The sequence below is a fragment of the Chenopodium album genome, chromosome 1 (assembly GCF_948465745.1).
Source record: "Chenopodium album chromosome 1, dcCheAlbu1.1, whole genome shotgun sequence".
NCBI lineage: Eukaryota > Viridiplantae > Streptophyta > Magnoliopsida > Caryophyllales > Amaranthaceae > Chenopodium > Chenopodium album.
The window spans coordinates 63,611,886-63,629,960 of record NC_137834.1 but is presented as its reverse complement, the minus strand read 5'-3'; the positions used below and the strand labels follow the sequence as shown (position 1 = coordinate 63,629,960).

General features: G+C 35.8%; 1 protein-coding gene across 3 annotated transcripts; it reads left to right on the top strand.

The window, feature by feature from the left end:
* Window positions 1–12,950: 12,950 nt before the first annotated feature.
* On the top strand, window positions 12,951–15,761 carry LOC145595106 (mitochondrial ATP-independent inner membrane protease subunit 2-like). Of its 3 annotated transcripts, XR_014102921.1 has the most exons (4): window positions 12,961–13,050; window positions 13,465–13,663; window positions 14,140–14,363; window positions 15,078–15,761. XR_014102921.1 is itself a non-coding variant. In XM_081651504.1 (3 exons), exons 1-3 carry the CDS (start codon window positions 13,035–13,037, stop codon window positions 14,147–14,149), a joined length of 225 nt encoding a protein of 74 aa, XP_081507630.1. In that variant the 5' UTR covers window positions 12,961–13,034; the 3' UTR covers window positions 14,150–15,049. The 3 variants fall into 3 exon arrangements, 1 of the variants encoding a protein (XP_081507630.1); XR_014102926.1 differs by lacking the exon at window positions 15,078–15,761 and having other exon boundaries at window positions 12,951–13,050; window positions 13,494–13,663; window positions 14,140–15,049; XM_081651504.1 differs by lacking the exon at window positions 15,078–15,761 and having other exon boundaries at window positions 14,140–15,049.
* Window positions 15,762–18,075: the final 2,314 nt, after the last annotated feature.

Below are 18,075 nucleotides of genomic sequence, written 5' to 3'. Positions count from 1 at the left end.
AAGGAGGCCCTTTCTAAGGTTGTAACGTAGCTAGGCTTGGGGTTATGAAGAATGGACAGGCTCAAGTATACTCCCAAAATCCCTTACTTTTGGTGCTTCTCAAATTAAAACATTTATACTTTGTGTGATAACTCCTACATTAGGTGCCTTTTCCTCGTCATCTCTCTTTTTTTTTTTTTTTTGACAATTTTTGTTTTGGGTTTAGAACGATTTTTTCCCTTTGCATTTGATCTTTCCTTTTGGGTTTAGACTAACTTTATGCCCCCCCTCTTATGTTTCGTTCTCCCAATTTCCTATTTGTATCTTTGCACCATTCCCATCCCAAGGTATGGAATAATGTAGGTTGAATAACTAAGGCTCAATTGTCGAGGCTCAAAAGGGCTTCCAAAAAGATGGATTTTCTCTAAGGTTAAGAACATAGGATTATATTTGTGGAGTTTCAAGTTGCCTCCTGCGTTGGTGAAATCATCATATCCTTTCTTTGTGGGCCTAAGATAGGCCTCTTTTCATTCAATACATCTTATAAGCCAAAGCTCATCAAGATTCTTAAAGTGTTGAGTATGTCTGCCTTTTGATATTGTATGTTTGTATGTATACGTTTTATTTAAATTCAAGTAAAAAACAATAAAGAGATTGAAAAGAGAACAATATAGACGTACTTGAAAATATATTTTTTATTCATTAATTAATGAGAGTACAAAATAAGTAGATTCGACAGCATGAATCTCTTAGTCTATCATAAAAAAAACAAAGGAAAGAAACAAAACAAGACCTAGGGTGCTACAACTTGAATTGTTGACAACTTCTTGAGATTGCGTCTTTAAGCTTTGTCCGTTTCCGACGTAGGCGAAATCCTCTCTAAAAATCAAGTCCATCTGTATAATTCATGGTTTTATTTATCAAGTCCTTTTCAATTAATGTTCCCACAGTATAGACTATTTGAAATGTGTCTAAACCAAGGTATTGTAAATGGCACTTGTATGGTGGAGACATATTGTCTATGAACTTTGGCATAGGTTCATGATCCAGAGGTCTTTGTGAAATAAGAGTAATTTTTTATCGCCACCTAGAAAAGAAGTCAATGAAGCCTTCTTCTTCCCCTTGCTTAAGCAATTCGAGATAGCGCAAGGTAGTTGTGAGCTCGATGTTAACTCCATATTGAGTTAAAAACGCTTTTACAACGTCACTCCAAGTGGAAGTTTGTTTCTCATCGAGGTTATAAAACCATGATCTAGCAGTTGGGTCCAATGAAAGAGGAAAAAAACATGCATATAGGCTTGGCTCAACCCCTTTCAATGCCATAATTCCAATAAATCTCATTAAGTGAGTCTTAGGATTGTCTATAACCTTAAAGGTTGGCAAATCTGTAGTCAAGACCTTTTCTGGGAGAGTCTTGCCACTAGGTTGTGGTGCAAGCTCATAATTGAAGTACTTATTCCCTGAGTTAGCTCGAAGGACAAGTTTCTCCAAGGCCTCTACTCTTTCGGCTCTTGCTTTTTCTTGCCGAATGTTTTCTTGCCGAATGTTTTCTTTTTCTTTTTTTGCTTTTATTTTAGCCTTTTTTGCTTTTTTATGAGCCTTCATTTGGGCTTCTTCTTCTCGTAGGACCTTTAGGTTTTGGAGTTCCTCTCTTAGTTTCTCCAATGCTGGTTTGTCACCCATGATTAGACTAGTATGCGAATGTGGAAGATGATCTAGTAATGTGTACCACGAGAAATTGAGCGCGTTCACTTAAATATTTTCTGCCAAGCATTCAAACAATGAATCAAAGTAAAAATGATTGTTTTATTTCTTTTTTTTAATCCTTGTAATACGAATTCACTTTAAGCAAGTTTGTTGATGAAGAATGAATGTCAAAAAATTCACGAACAATCATTAATGGAATGTCATGATTTGTGTTGACTTCAACAAGGTAATCATCTAAGGATTTTACTTTAAATGAATTGTTTTCGAAAGAGGTAGAAGAGAAAGACAAGAAAGTTGGAGTGAAAATGCTCATCAAATTTTAAGGAATATTAATGAACCCGAACATACTCCTTAAAATGATCATATACTATGGTATTTGTTGATCATTTAGATTGCAATAGAGATCTATATCATATTTTTTTCAATTATGATTCTCATATTGCTCATCTTAAAAGGATAATATATTACTATTTGCTTAAACAAAATGATGGCCTCCGAATGTAAAATCCTAGAAATAATTAAATCATTTTCTCGGTTTTATCATTCATCATCTCTTTTTTTTTTTTTGGAATAATATTTTTTTTTTTTTGTATCATTTTTTTTAAGAACGATTTTTTTTTTATTGTGTGTGGCAAACATCCCAAGTAAGGTTCTCGGGATTTTCTTTTTCAACCATAGAAGAGGTAAATAAATTATACTCTTAAATCAAGGTTGATCAATTACAACTAAAACATGATGAACACGAAAGTAGGCACGTTTAAAAATAAACAAACTGATGACGTCCTATTGAGGGATGCAGACTTCTAATGACGAACCTCATAAGAAGTAATGTCATTAGTTCGATTATAAAGTACGTAAATGAATCATTATGATCAAAAATAGTATCGCGCTTTATTTTCCGTCTTGCACTAAGGTGAAAAGTGCATTTTAAGAGTAGCATCTACCACATACGGATTTTTTTTTTATTTTTTTTTGCAAAAACGCAAAAAGAACGATTTAAAAACATTTTTTTTTAATTTTTTTTTAAAACCCAAAAAGAACAATAAAAAAAGGAAAATTTGACTTTTACCACCAAAAAAATTGGACAAATTGTTTTTTACCACCAACTATTTTAAAAGTTGTATTTTACCACCAAATAATGATCTAAAAATTGTTTTTCACCACCTACAGTTAAGAAAACTGTTAAATCTAATGGTGTTAAAAAAACATTCTTCGATTTTCATGCCCGAAATATGTTTTTTTATAGGTTTATTAGGGGGGCATTTTGGCCCTACGTGTCCAATTTGAGGTCAAAATTGATAAAAAATGATCGAAAATACCTTGTTTTGCGTGTTCACGCAATTCGATGTATTTTTAAACACGCAAAACGAGGTATTTCCGATCATTTTTTATCAATTTTGACCTCAAAATGGACCCAAAGGGCCAAAATGCCCCCCTAAACCTATGAAGAACATATTTTGGGCACGAAAATCGAAGAATTTAAAAAAAAATTCGTTAGATTTAACGGTTTTCTAAACGGTGGGTGGTAAAAAATAATTTTTTGAGTTTTATTTGGTGGTAAAATACAACTTTTAAAATAGTAGGTGGTAAAAAACAATTTGTCCAAATTTTTTGGTGTAAAAGTCAAAATTTCCATAAAAAAAATTCGATAAAATTTTTTTTTTTCGTTTTTTTTAAAAAAATAATAAAAACGACGATCAATGTAAAGGTAACTAAGTTAGACAACGTTGTTAGCCAAAGAGATATTTTTTAGCACCTACTTAACGATTAACCTTGAATCGGTAATATCATTTTCCTTGTATGATATTGCTCGTAACGAGTAAAAGTCAACGTTGAACAGTGGGTGCGCGCAAGACTTAGAGTTGCGCGGAGGTGCCGCGCGCAACTTCTGAAATTGCGCTTGGAGGGTGCACGCGACTTTGACAGTTGCGTGTGCCACCTGGTATGTTCGACAATTTTTCATTTTTTTTTTCTTTTTTTTTTTTGCGAAAATACAAAAAGAACGATAAAAAAAACTTTTTTTTTCGTCGAACCATAATTTTTGCGAATTTTTTTATTTATTATATCTCTAGGGAACAAGTTGGAATTAGTTAGATTAGGCACAAAGCACATATTCATGTAGTCACATAAGCACATAAAAGGAACCGTCAAAGCATACAATGCCATTCTAAGGTCAAGGCTTGGATGTCTAAAGGTACCATATCTTAAGGGACGATGCACGAATCAATCACTCAACGTGTTGACCCATGACATAGCCCTGCCAACATTTTGTTGGCGATATGGGTGGGATGATTGTTATTGATTTTGGGATAGAAGCCTAGTGTTGGCAACCCCTAGTCAATGAGCCTAGTGATTATGCATAATGAAATGTTGCTTGTTTGATTGTTACTTTTGTGCAAAAGAAAGATATTATGCGTTCAAGTCTCGCTCTCTAACTAGAGATTATTCAAGTTAATTCCCGTTACAACCCATAGGCAACCTAGTGTTGGAAACCTTGGACCATAACTAAGAACTAATCTTGTAACCTCTAAGTCCCCAGTTGAGTTGCCACTGTAAGGAGGGTATTCCCATCATAGCGGATCCTTCTCCTTACATGCCCATGGCCCTTTAAACGCCTAGGACTTTACACTTGTTAGGGTGTATTAGGATTTGAATTCCTGACTGTTTTGGGGACCTTGAATTAGAATTGATTCTATCATTACGCTTTTTTGTAAGAAACAAGTAGGAGTCGCCAATGAGTTTTAGGAAAACTCATAAACCTCGTTCATGCCTTTCTCCCATGTGGAGTTCATGAGATAATTAGCACAAATTGTAAGTTTACCTATGTCCAAACTGGTCTACATAAACCAGAAATGAGTTCGGGAGCGAGGGTATTAAGATAACGTTCACTTTAGAGGGGAATCACTATCCTAGCCCTAGTGCGACCTCTACTAGCTCTTCATTTTTTTTTACAATTTCATCACCATACAATATATGCAACGCAATACCTAAAAACTAAGTTACTTGATTTTATTTACACGCATCAATCACGTAGGAATTACATTGCAAATTCGTTATTCTTTATTTAATTCAAATTCATGAAAGGAGTAAAAATACACAAGATTTTCCTTGGCTTAAGTGATCAATCAATCAATTAATTATTTAATTCAAATCTTATTTAACGCAAGATACTATGTGGAATTGATTAATTAAATATCCTTTTAAAGTGGTCAAACAACACTATTTAATTGATTAAGGTTCTTTTAAACAAGAAAAGTGAATATGATTTATCTAAGCTAAGTGCTCGGGAATTTACCACTTCTCTTTGCTAGATCTCCGTTTAGAACACTTATGGGATCCTTCTTGTTCGGGAACCTCCACCGTAGTAACAAAGATTAAGAGGGGTGAGTGTTTAGGGCAAGAGGGTTTGGTTGCACACAAGTTCACAAGTTTTCTGCCAACGTTTTAGGTTAATTTATGTGTGTTTAAGCCTTGTATTAAGCCTCTATTTATAGGGGATGGATGCAATTAGGGTTTAAGCATTCTGCTGCAGCAGGTGTCGCGCGCATCTGGATGAGTTGCGCGCGACATCCCAGCGCAAGTAATTTAGTTGCGCTGCTATGGGCAGCGTAATTGGAAGTCTTTCTTGCGGCATTATGGTACGATTCGATTTCATATTTTTATGAAATTCTGAATCTTCCACGAGCACATCACTGGAAGTTGCGCTGGGTGTCGCACGTAACTGTATTATGCGCGCGCCAGACCAGCGTAACTCATTGAGATGCGCACGGTTTTTTTTCTGCGGCAACATTAAATTTAACCTAGGAACCTCTAAATCCGTCATTATTGAGTCTTAAGCATGGGCCTTAGCCTAATTATGATCGGGTTTAGTTAATTGGACCTTGTTTGTATTTGTTTTTGGGTTAGGCTAGTCTATTTGTGTCTTTGCGGTTTAGCCAGTCATTCATAAGTATTTCACTTTGATCCAACATGAAGATGGTTTTATTTATTGTCATTGCACTTCCTGTTGGGACATGAGGCCAAAAGTAGATGTCTACACCGCCAACAAGTTTTTAAGGAACTTGTAAATTGTTCACGGATCATAAAAGACAACGACGATAAAGGGACAACGAAAGGCAACAACAATTGACCAGTGAAGGTTACACCCCATTCATAATCCATGAGATTACTAACTCCATATGGTTTGAAATCACAAAAGGAGGATCGGGGATGATGATATGAAGTGAGTCATGGAGTCACAATCGCCCGTATTGGCCTCTACTCGGTTCTTATAGTGAAAAGCGATTCCTGCAATCTCAAAAGCATACAAACAAAGATTCAATTTGCTTCAATCTATTATTAGGCTAAATTGTTTGAATATTAATGCAGCATATAATTCTAAAATATTTGTGATCACTTAATTAAACAATAAGAATAAAAAGGAACCTAAACCAGTTGTCCAAATTATCTTATTAGGCGTTACTTTCAATTACATATTCCCTTTAACATGCAATATGGTGATCATAAAAATATAATAGAATAAACATTAATATATGAAACAATTTAACAATAAATCCAACAATTAATATATGACAAACATAATAAAAATTGTTAGAAAAATAATAGAAATAAAAGGAACATGATTCCTTACTTTAATTTTGTTTACTTGCAATTACAAAATAATAAACGCATTAGTAACTTCAAGGAGATCAATAAAAAATAATTGAAATTAAATTAAATTAAGGTTGATTTGAGGCCAAACCCTCAAACAATTCTACCTTTCACGCCTTGGTTTAAGGACAGAACCTCGGGTAAAGTATGGGCTCCTTGGAGTGCTTGGGGGAAGTATTGTAAGAGAATAGGGTAGGCTAGAATTTAGGCTAGAGCATAGAAGAGAAAATAGAGAATTATTTGATGCCCCAAACTAAAGAAAAGAGGGGGGTATTTATAGAGGAAATGAGCAGGAGATCACACAAAGCCCTAGAAAAGATAAGAGCCATGGAAAAACCCTAATTGGGCACCGTGACACGGTGTGTTTACCGCGACACGATACTGGATACCGTGTCACGGCATTGTCCACCATGGTGTGGCAGATGGCGCCGTGTCACGGTGCACAGTTTTGCCCAAAAAATGTCCTGATTCATTCCTAACCTAATTCTTAATAATTAATGTTCTGTATTTTTAAGTGTCGATTTATAATTCCAGGCTTATTTAAGTTATTATTTAAGACATTCTGTGATCCTAAATCACTCTTTATACGCCGATACCTACAGAAAAACGTTAGTTCCACAGATAAAACAGTAAAGATAGAATGCTAATCTATCACCAGTGTATCGGTGGAAAATATGTTCGATAGTATCTAACACTAGTGTATCGGTGACGAATATGTTCGATAGTATCTGATACCAGTGTATCAGTGGCAAATGAATTTGGGAGTTTTCTATGCTTGAAGAAATCCACCGAATGAAGTTTGTTTTGATATTTTCCATGCTTGAGGAATGATGATAGATGATATAATCACTGACTTCTTCGCCTTAAGAGGTGGCAACAACCGACAATTTTCTATGCTTGAGGATTAACTTGTCTGATGATGAGATTGCATGTCTCTGTGTATCGATAACCTTGCGCTGTGAGCCCGTGAATCATCTTTGTCTGGGAGATGATCACTAAAAATGATGATGGTTCAATTTTCCTCGAACGTGGGTCGTAGATGGTTCGCTTGTCCCCGAACGTGGGCTGTAGATGGTTCGCTTGTCCCCGAACGTGGGTCGTAGATGATTATACCTTCATGCCGAGTATATTCGACTATATTAGGTACTCAAAATATCAAAAGTATGATTTTGATGCTTGCTAAGGGTAAAATGGTAATTTTGGTACTATCTAAATATCAATTAGAATTTCTCGCGAGTTTGCAGTGAAGAAATAACTGTCAAAAGCTGCGTAAACCCATTCAAATTGGTCAAAAGATGCTTGGAAGATTTGCTGAAAAAATCCTGCAATTTACAAGACACACGAGCGCGTGCACCGTGTCACATGGTTGGGAACCGTGACACGGTATTATGTGCCTTTACGCGGCGTGATTTACCATGTCACGGCATACAGACAATTGACACGGTGTTTTTCCTTTGCCTTTATATTCAAAAATCGCGGCTTCTTCCTCATTTCATTTTCATTTCTTTGCTGCTCGAGTTCGCGTTCGTTGCTGGTGCGGTTTTTCAGGCTTACCTCACTTGTTTCTTTACCTTTTTTGCTCAAATTTCTTGCAAAGTTCCTCATTTTTGAATTCCTACAAGGATCCATGTAAGTTTACTTGCCTCTTGTTTCAAATGTTGCTGCAAATGAGCAATTTTTGTGTAAAAATCCTTGAAAAATTAAATTAGGGGTTTTTATGTTGAGCTTTTATGTTGAAATTCTTGCTATGATTTTGCTTGTTCATGTATGCATGTTGGTTTGTGAGCAATTTGAGGCCAAAATTGCATGATTTAGTGAAGAAATGAACAAATCACCATTTTTGGTGCTACTTTGTGCGTGAATGGTGTTCATGTTGTCCTTATTGTGTTTTGTCCTTGAAAGGATAATATAATTGTTGTAGATCTTTGTAAACCATGCTATGATGTGTAGATCTATTGTTTTTGTGCAATTTTGAAACATGCTTCGTTTTGCATATATACTGCATTGTCATGGAGAACATAGTGTCATGCGGCTAAGAAAATTATACATAGTATTAGTTTGTCTTGAAGAAACTAAATACTAGAAATGATTCCATTATTTTGCTAATTTTTTTAGCCTTGAAGTAAAGATATAGCGTATAACGAAAAATGCGACTTTAGGTAGTTGTAATGTTGTTTTGAATAAATAACTAAATAACCTAGGAAATGATGCTAAGTATTTAGATTTTTATCTTTTATTAACATAATAGCATACCTAGACAACGCGATCGAGATATTTCTACTCATGACCGACATCAGGCCTTGAGAGAGGACACTCCCTCGGTTCCCAAGGATATGGAAGAGGCTTTGGATCCTGAGCCTCGCCCCTCTATGAGCAAGGGTCAGGGGACCCTACCTTCGTGGACACCACACGAGCTAGTTTTCTATCGTGAGAACCATATTTCTCACCGTCAACTTCCCAAATTAGTCGATGGTGTACTTCGCCATCATGGTTCTAGAGCTGGAGACTTGATTCCCCATCTATATAGGTTCATCATAGGAGATCCCATTACCAACGCATTGTGGGAGTCAACTGGTTTAGGAGATGTTTACTTAGCGGTTGTAGGATTTCGTAGCCCCCGATGTTGTGGTTCGACAGTCGTCCAAGCCTTGTTGAAGTATATACGGGATACTACTAACACTTTCCACTTCGCTTGGGGGGGGATGACGGTGACTCCTCTCGATTTCAGCATGATTAGTGGCATGTGTTTCATTAATCGGCTCGTTTAGCAGATACCTGACCTCACTTGGGGGGCGAGTGAGGTAGAGGACTTGTTAGGTCCCATTGTTCACCATATCAGGACTCGGTCGGTGCCTCGGGGTGGTCCTCGGAGTGGTCAGTAAGAGTCAGCTTCTGTTCTTGCCCACGGTTTGGATATTGTTGAGACGACACATGAGCAGCGAGTACGGATTTTCATCTTGATCCTTATTTCCGAGACTCTTTCTCATGAAAAGAGTTTTCGCGCGCTTCTCTGCTACCTTGCCGTCTCTCACCAGGATCGGTGAGATAGGTTCCTTTAGTTGGGCTGGTCTAAGGTATGCCGATCTATTCTCGTCGCTACGTCATAGCTCTAGGCAGCTGAATGATCAGTATCCTGTTACCATCTATGGTCTTTGGAGTTTTAGAGATGACGATCATTTTTCTTCGTGCTTTGCTTTTATCGGTTTGGCTCATGTATTTAAAGATTATTCTTGTTGTAGCTATGATTCTATGAGTACTTTCCAAGATTAGCCCCTCGACGGCTTCGAGGAGCGATCAACGATTTTCCTAATGGTGTCAGCTGGCGTGACTGGGGCGAGTCTCCAGTGGACTTAGTACCGAGTCTACGAGGGTTGCTGCACCGAGGTACCATCACTTTTGGTATAAGATCGACTTTACAGTGTATTTCTTTCAGTTTTATAATATTTCTCGGCATTCACTGTTTTCTTTTATCGTTTTCAAGTCCCGGCCGAGCTTCAGTATTGACCCTGGGCTGCCAAGACTGACCTACCCGAGGCTTTGGAGCGGCCGACGAATCGTACCGTCTTCTTTGGTCAACACATCTTGTCTGGTATCTTGGAAAGCGCGTAATCTGTCAGCATAGCGTTAACCGCTTTCTAGTGCCATTACCTCCGCCTACGTCGATGTTGCACTCACGCTTGTTGGAGGCGCTGGTGAGCGAAAGAGAGTGCTATCAGTTTTCTTGGCGAGAGCTCGTGGGTGTGAACGGAGATTATTCAAAGGATCTACTTCCTTACTTGGCTCCTCCACCCCGTCTTCCTGAGGTTTAATTTATGAGAATTTTCTTTATGGTAGTCCTTGTTTAAACCGTCGAATAACTTGATTATTCGATCATGTTTTAGGCAAATGCTTATCGTAGGGGGAGGATCGAGATCCCGTTCAAGTCTGTCCGTTACCTGGGGATGATTGGTATGGTCGAGGATCATATTGGTGATGCACCCAAGGGTTTTAGAGAGGCGCATGAGTCCCTGCCTGAGGAGTTAGACCTTGTAAGCTTTCTAACATAGCTTTCACTTTTCTTAATATTGCTTGTTACTAGTTTCTTACTTTCAGGTCACACACTCGGATATGATGGGCATGATGAAGCTGGTTGATGCTCCGAAATATTGCATCATAAAGCTGCGACGTGGTGCAAGTTGTCGGAGCGGTTCAGACAATGTTTACGAGGTATATTCGCATGTTTTTTCCATGTTTATTTTTTTTTCTTACACCACTAATATCTTCTTATTTGTTGTCTTTTAGGAGCGATAGAGGTCTCGCTCGCGCTCGAGGCATAGAGGCTCGGAGGAGGGGGAACCTAGTCCCTGCAAACGATCACTTGAGATTCATCAGCATTCTAAGACCCTGTGGTAGCATCCTCAGTCTTCTCAACTGTTTCAGAAATTTAAGACCCGGTGGCAGAAGCCTTAGTCTTCCCAGCCATTCCAGCATTTTCAGACCCAGTGGCAGCATCCACCGTCTTCCCGGCCATTTCAGCCTTCATAGCCTGAGTTTAGGCCGATCATTACTCCTGTGGATTAGAGCTTACATTCGATTCTATTGTTCGGGACAATGCCTCCACCGACGATGCCTACATCTTGGAGTCAGCCTATGCAGTTTACTAGTTGGTTAGGGCCTGCCATGAGTTTGTCTTCTACAGGAGTCACGGGGACTAGTAGGACACTACTCCTCGTACTCAGATGATGGAGGGCCTTTTTAGTGCGCCATTCCCTTACTCGTAGCCTCAGCAAGACACTGGTCGTAGTTCTTCCGGATCTAGAGAATTTTGACCGAGTGTTTTTATTATGTACTTGGTTGATGACATTTGACATTATTTATGTCTTACTTTGTACATTTTATTCACACTTTTTGTATTTGACACTTTATTTATCAATTAGTGTGTATGTTAGTGTGTGCCTATGACTATTTGTGTGTGACTGTGTATTTATTAACGACGCGAAAAAGATCCGTAGTTTCTCGTAAGTGGAGGGTACCGACCTTCTCCCAAAAAGAAAGGAAAAAGTTTTACAGCTTTCCCAAAATAAAAGGAGAAAAAAATAAATAAAAAAAATAGTAAAATGGGACAAGTTTTACAACTTCCTCAAAATAAAAAGAAATAACAAAATAAAAGTAAAATAGGACAAGTTTTACAACTTCCCCAAAAGAAATAACAGATAAAAATAAAATGGGACAAGTTTTATAACTTCCCTAGGCCAAAATAAAAAGAAATAACAAATAAAGATAAAATGGGACAAGTTTTACAACTTTCCCAAAAAGAAAATAAAAATAAAATAAAAATAAGGAAATTTTAACTTTTACCACCAAAAATCAAAAAATTGTTTTTTACCACCAAAACTTCTAAAACTTTTATTTTACCACCAAAAAAAGTTCTAAACATTATGTTTTACCATCTAACGTCAAGAAAACCATTAAATCTAAAGGTTTAAAAAACATTTCTTCGAATTTTGTGCGAAAATCATGCTTTTCATAGGTTTAGGGGCCATTTTGGCCCTCTGGGTCCAATTTGAGGTCAGAATTGACAAAAGATGATCGAAAATGTCTCGTTTTGCAGTTCACGCAGCTCGGGGTATTTTTAAACACACAAAATGAGACATTTTCGATCATTTTTTATCAATTCTGACTTTAAATTGGATCCATAAGACTAAAATGCCCCCACAAAACCTCTAAAGAGCATGTGTTTGACACGAAAATCGAAGAATTTTAAAAATTCCATTAGGTTTTTAACGACAGGTGGTAAAACATAAATTTTAATTTTTTATTTGGTGGTAAAATAAAAGTTTTAGAAGTTGTGGTGGTAAAAAACAATATTTTGATTTTTTTTTCGGTGGTAAAAGTCAAAATTTCCTAAAAATAATCTACTATATCTATAACTCTTAAAAGCCAAATTGGTGAAAAAATGGGTATCTTCTTATGAACAGTGTACTGACTATTCTACCCCTAAAAAACTAAAAAAAAAGTTTATTGACGTCTTTACCCTTTTACTAACTAAGGCAGGCTACTTTGGTTTTCTTTGCATCAGATCAGTCCTTTTCTCTACTTAGTTGCTTTCTCTCTCCTCTCCTTTCTCCATGTTCTCTGATCCTCCATGGAAATAGCTTTTGAGGTTAAATTATTTTCTTTTTATTATTAAATTATCGAATATGAGACTTTCTTACTCCATATTTTTTTCTCCATTGAAGCAACTTCCGAGCTTTTTCCGTTCCTCCATTAAAGCAAATTCTGAGGTTTCCCATTTATTGAAGCAGCTTACAAGGTAATGTGTTTTTCAATCATCACGTTTCCATTTTAAAATCGGATTTAATCTTTGTGAATTATTATCAGATTTACTTCGATATATTTTGAGAAAAAAATGGAAACCAATTTCAATAATATTTGTGGGTTGAATATTTTAGGGTTCAATTTGATCGAAAATTAATGTCGAGACCTCCTGATCAATTTACTCACTTGCATTCTGGGTATTTCAAATTCTGTTTAGTGAAGTTTTCTTAATCTAGGGTTTTAAAAGGGATTTATGGGTTTTATTTTGGATTAATTTTGTCGTTAATAGGGTCAGCCCCTAATTTCTTGTCAATTTTTTCAGGTATCAAGTTTCAAGAATTATGGCTCGAGTATAAGTCAGTAATCTAGATCTTCAAGTCACTGGACGCAAGCTTGAGTTAATGGTGTCCTTGGCGGGTCCTGATTTTTTAAAAACTGTCTTCTAGGATTTTTTTTTAAATAGTTTTTTAATGAATTTTGAACTAGGTTAGTGTTTATTTGGATGTGATTCTAGAATTGAGATTTTAAGTTCTGGTTGCTACTGAATTAAACATATAATTTATTTTTTTTGGAATTGTTGGGATCTGAGTCATCTGGATATTGTTTTGTGTACTAAATCGTGTTTTGACTTTGGTTGTGTGTTGATTTATTGCTGAATTAGTGTAGATTTATGCATTTTCTATGAATTATTGATTATGATTTGGGTGGAAATTTTGGAGAATGTAGAATGGGGGTGATACGTTGCTTATTAGGGGTTTGGGGTTAGAAATAGGATGTTTTTATTGTTAAATTATGTGGGATTTTCACATTTTTATTTTTTGATTGAAATAGTGGTTCATGTCTTCTGCATCATGCTGCAGAAACGTAATGCAGGTCAACTTTTGCGTGGAGATGTCTTAAACACTTATTTAAAGAATGCAATTGCTGAGAAGATGACTTTTTTCTGTCATAGCAAGGGTTCAGAGATGGAGCCCACTATTTCTGCTAATGAGACTCTCTTTGTTCGGAAGCTTCCTTATCTGAATGCAAGGTAATAGTCTTTGAATGTTTTTATTGTTTGCTTGTTGTGCCATTCTTGCTTGGGTGAGAACATTGTTATAGTTTACAGTTTTTTGTGTTTTAGCAAGATCTTGAAGGCTTAGAGATGTCTTCTGTTATTCAATTTTAGTTTCAGATTACTGTGGAGTTCTCAAATTCGACTTGTATAGGTGATTACAATTTGAGTGTTCCATTGTTTCTGGGTTTGTGTAGAGCTTCAAGCTCAGATCTTTAGGCAGTGTTACTTTCATGATTTTGTTTGGGTATTTCATCTTTGCTTGATTAATTGATCCATTATTACTGTTGTTTACTTTGATCGATGGATTTTTTGTTTCATGCATGCATCGATTTATGATTTTGTCTTTTTTTTCAAAGCTTTTGAATTTTGGCATTCTAAGCTCTAATTGTAGTTTTACTTCTTTATATGGCTAATGAGGAGCTCACTTGCTCTGCTGTGTTGGATTTCAGGCTGAAATAGGAGGAGATCTAGAAGAATATTGAGGCTCGTGAGTTTCTTCAAAGTCAGAGGAGACTAAACGCTTCTTCCAGCTTCTCTTCGCGTAGTTGGGCTGCATCTGTTTTTCAATATTGGAATAGGTAAATGGTCTCTCCTATCCTAAGAGGAGACTAAACGCTTCTTCCAGTTTCTCTTCGCGTAGTTGGACTGCATCTGTTTTTCAATATTGGAATAGGTAAATGGTCTCTCCTAATCCTCAAGCCTTACCATCATTTTCTAATTTTATAAGCCATTACCATTGTTTAGGTAATTAGCATACTGCTTGTACTTCCATTTTTATGCTTAGTCTTGTAGTTAGATGAAGAGCTAACCGTTTTATTACACTATGCAAGACATTATGAGTTGCCACCTTGAATCGTCTTGTAAAAATTTACTTATTGTGAGGCAGTCTCATGTGAGATGTTGCCTACAGGAATCATGAAATCCAATGCATTCATCTGATTATGTTATGATAATCTCTATATTCGGTTTGCTTTTGTATGTGAGTTGGCTGTCAGCATAAAATTGCTATTTGCTGATCAAGTGGAAATTGCAGCATAAATTTTGATGATATTGTGTAAATGTGTAATGAACTAGATATAGGAGGTAACAATTAGGATTGCACAATGAATCAGCTAAGTGCTTGAGGAAGAAGGCAGAGAGTAAGCTAAAAGAAATGTGAAAATCAGGATGTCTATATAAATAGAGGGTAGGATGAGGGGATCACAAGAAGAATTCAGAAGTTTAATATAGCTTTAATTAGCTTTGTTAGAGGATCAAGTCTCTTGAATACTTGATATTTATTGTAATAAAATTCTCAACCAAATTCACCATTTTCATCTCTTCATCATTTTCTTAAACATGCTGATTTATAATATGTTGTTGCAGGATTGACTTGTGGTTGAAACAGGATATGAAACTTTGTTGCTTTTGAGGTTGCTGTTGGAAATCAAAATTCCTTCCCTTCGTAAATATTCAGTGAGTACCAAGGATGCATATTATTCCAGCAATATCTTCATATCATTTATATAACCTCAAGCCATTGAATGATATTTGCCTTTAAGTTGGATGAAAGTATGAAATTGTACCTTTTTCCTGAAATTATATGACACTAATTTGATGATTGAATCAACTTTGGTTGCTAATGTGTTGCAGAATTCTTTAGTGTTGGGATGAAATTATGAAATTGCCTTGCATTAATGACCCTAATTTGATGATTGAATTGACTGTAATTTGGTTGCTAATGTGTTGCAGAACTCTTTAATCTTGGGATTAAACTATGAAATTGCCCTAAATTTTTTACCCTAATTTGATGACTACATTGACTTTAAATTGGTTGCTAATGTGCTTCAGAACTCTTCGATGTTGGGATGGAACTATGAAATTGCCCTAAAATTGTGACCCTCGTTTGATAATTGAACTAAATTTGGTTGTTAATGTGTTGCATAACCCTTTCAGTGTTAATATTGAACTCCATGAATTTAATTGGTCTTGAATATACTTACAAAGGAAAATTACAAACAAACTTTATTATATTGTATGAAAATTCTTTTACTATTTGTTTACCTTTTTAATTGTTGTAAAAAAAATTTAAAAACAGATCGCTTATTTCAGATTTCATAACTTCGTATGCCGTTAATTAATGTTTGAATTCATGCAGAATGTTCCGTTAGATTTTGCTAAAGCACACTTTGGTTTGTTTCCAAAATTAACCAATGTTGTTGTGCATTTTTATGATACTCGGTTTGATGCTCAATTGAAAAATAAGAGACGCGATGACAAAGTTATCCAATGTTTTATTAACAATCTTAATGTATTTGTGCTATTGGAAGAATAAGCCCAAAATATTTGGTAAAGTGAAATACATATGATATATAAAATTCTCAGCTTTGTATATGAGAAATAAGTTTTTAATAAGAATATTGATTTGTAAAAAATCCGTACAAATGATTTAAATTTTATTTCGCACGTTTGTGTAGTTAATAGATAATCCAAAAAATAGAACTCCTTCATTTAATGGACAACAATATTAAATTTGGGCCTGCCACATTTTGCATTGGTTATACTTACATTTAAAATGTTTTTCAATAGGAAATTGACACATTCACTAAATTAAAGGATTGTTCTATAATGTCAAAACATTAAACTTGTAGATTCATAATTGATTAATTTATCCCGATAAACAAAATGTTGCGCGCGCATCGCGCGCGTGCACCACAACTAGTAAAGAGAAAGGGCATTTTGGTTGATAAATTTGACTTTTCCCATAATGCCCTTCTCTTTTTGCACAATTACATCTAATAACAACAATTCAAAAAAAAAAATTATAACTTCCCTTACGTGGTACTAATTAAAAAAAATAACTTTTCTTGGGTGGTTAACTTAGGCCTATTTTTTTTATATTCACTTGCACTTACAAGCTTCTCGCTTGTTGTTTAGTACTAATTCATTTGCATACATATATATCTTAGGAACAAAGTGGTTCAAAAAAAAAAGAACATTAATGATCTTTTAGCCATGGTTAATTTTTATCATGGAAAAAATTATTAATTTCTTTATAAAACGGCAATATTATTTAACGAAATAAAATTATAAATTATGAATAAATTAAAGTAATAAATTTTTTATATTGTACACGCGTATCGTGTACTTCTTAACTTGTAATAATAAAGGGAGAATTTTATTAGGAATAAAACATTTGAAAAGGAGAAACGGTTAAGGAAAACAATAGATAATCCGGAAAAAATAGGTCGAGGATAAAATTATTTACGCGTAAACACCGCAACACGTGGTAAATACCATGTCACGATGTAGGATGTTGCGCCACGGTGCTTTGTCCCATGACACGTGGTAAGACAATCTGTTGCGCTGCCTCCAGCAGCGCAACAAGATCACTTGCGCTGGTCAATCGCGCGCAACCCATTTAGATGCGCGGGACACCTGCTGCGGTAGAAAGCTAAAAACCCTAATCATGTCCCCTCCCTATAAATAGGGGCTTAATACGAGGCTTTAACACACAGAAATTAACCCTAAATGCTGGCAGAAAACTTGTGAACTTGTGTGCAACCAAACCCTCATGTCCAAAATACTCACCCCTTTTAATCTTTGTTACTATGGTTGAGGTTCCCGAAAAAGGAGTCCATATGTGTTCTAAACGATGATCTAGCAAAGAGAAGTGGTAAATTCCCGAGCACTTAGATCAATCACCTTTATTTTTATTGTTTAAAAGGAATTTAATGAAGTAATTAGTGCTCTTTGATCGCTTTAAACAAATTTCTAATTAATCAATTTCACATAGTTTCTTGCGTTTAAAAAGAATAGAATTGAATAATTAATTGTTGAGTGATCACTTAAGCCAAGGCGAATCTTGTTTATTTTGTTCCTCTCACGAACCTGAATTAAATAAAGATTAACGACTTTGCAATGTAATTCCTAGGTGATTAATGTGTGTAAATAAAATCAACTAACTTAGTTTTAGGTATCACGTTGCATATATTTGGTAATGAAATTGTGAAAAAAGGAAGAGCTAGTAGAGGCCGAAACTAGGGCTAGAATAGCGATTCCTCCCTAAAAGAAACATTATTTTAGTACCCTCGCTCACAAGCTCTTTTCAAATTTATGTAGACCAATTTGGGCATGGGTAAACTTACGATTCGTGCTAATTATCCCTTGAACTCTACTTGGGAGAAAGGCATGAACGAGGTTTATGAGTTTTCCTAAAACTCATTGGCAACTCCTACTTGTTTCTTACAAAAAAGCGTGATGAGAGTATTATTGCTTATTCAAGGTCTCCTAAACAGTTAGGAATTCAAATCCTAATACACCCTAACAAGTATAAATTCCTAGGCTTTTAAAGGGTCATGGCCATCTAAGGAGAAAGATCCCCTACGATGGGAACACCGTCCTTA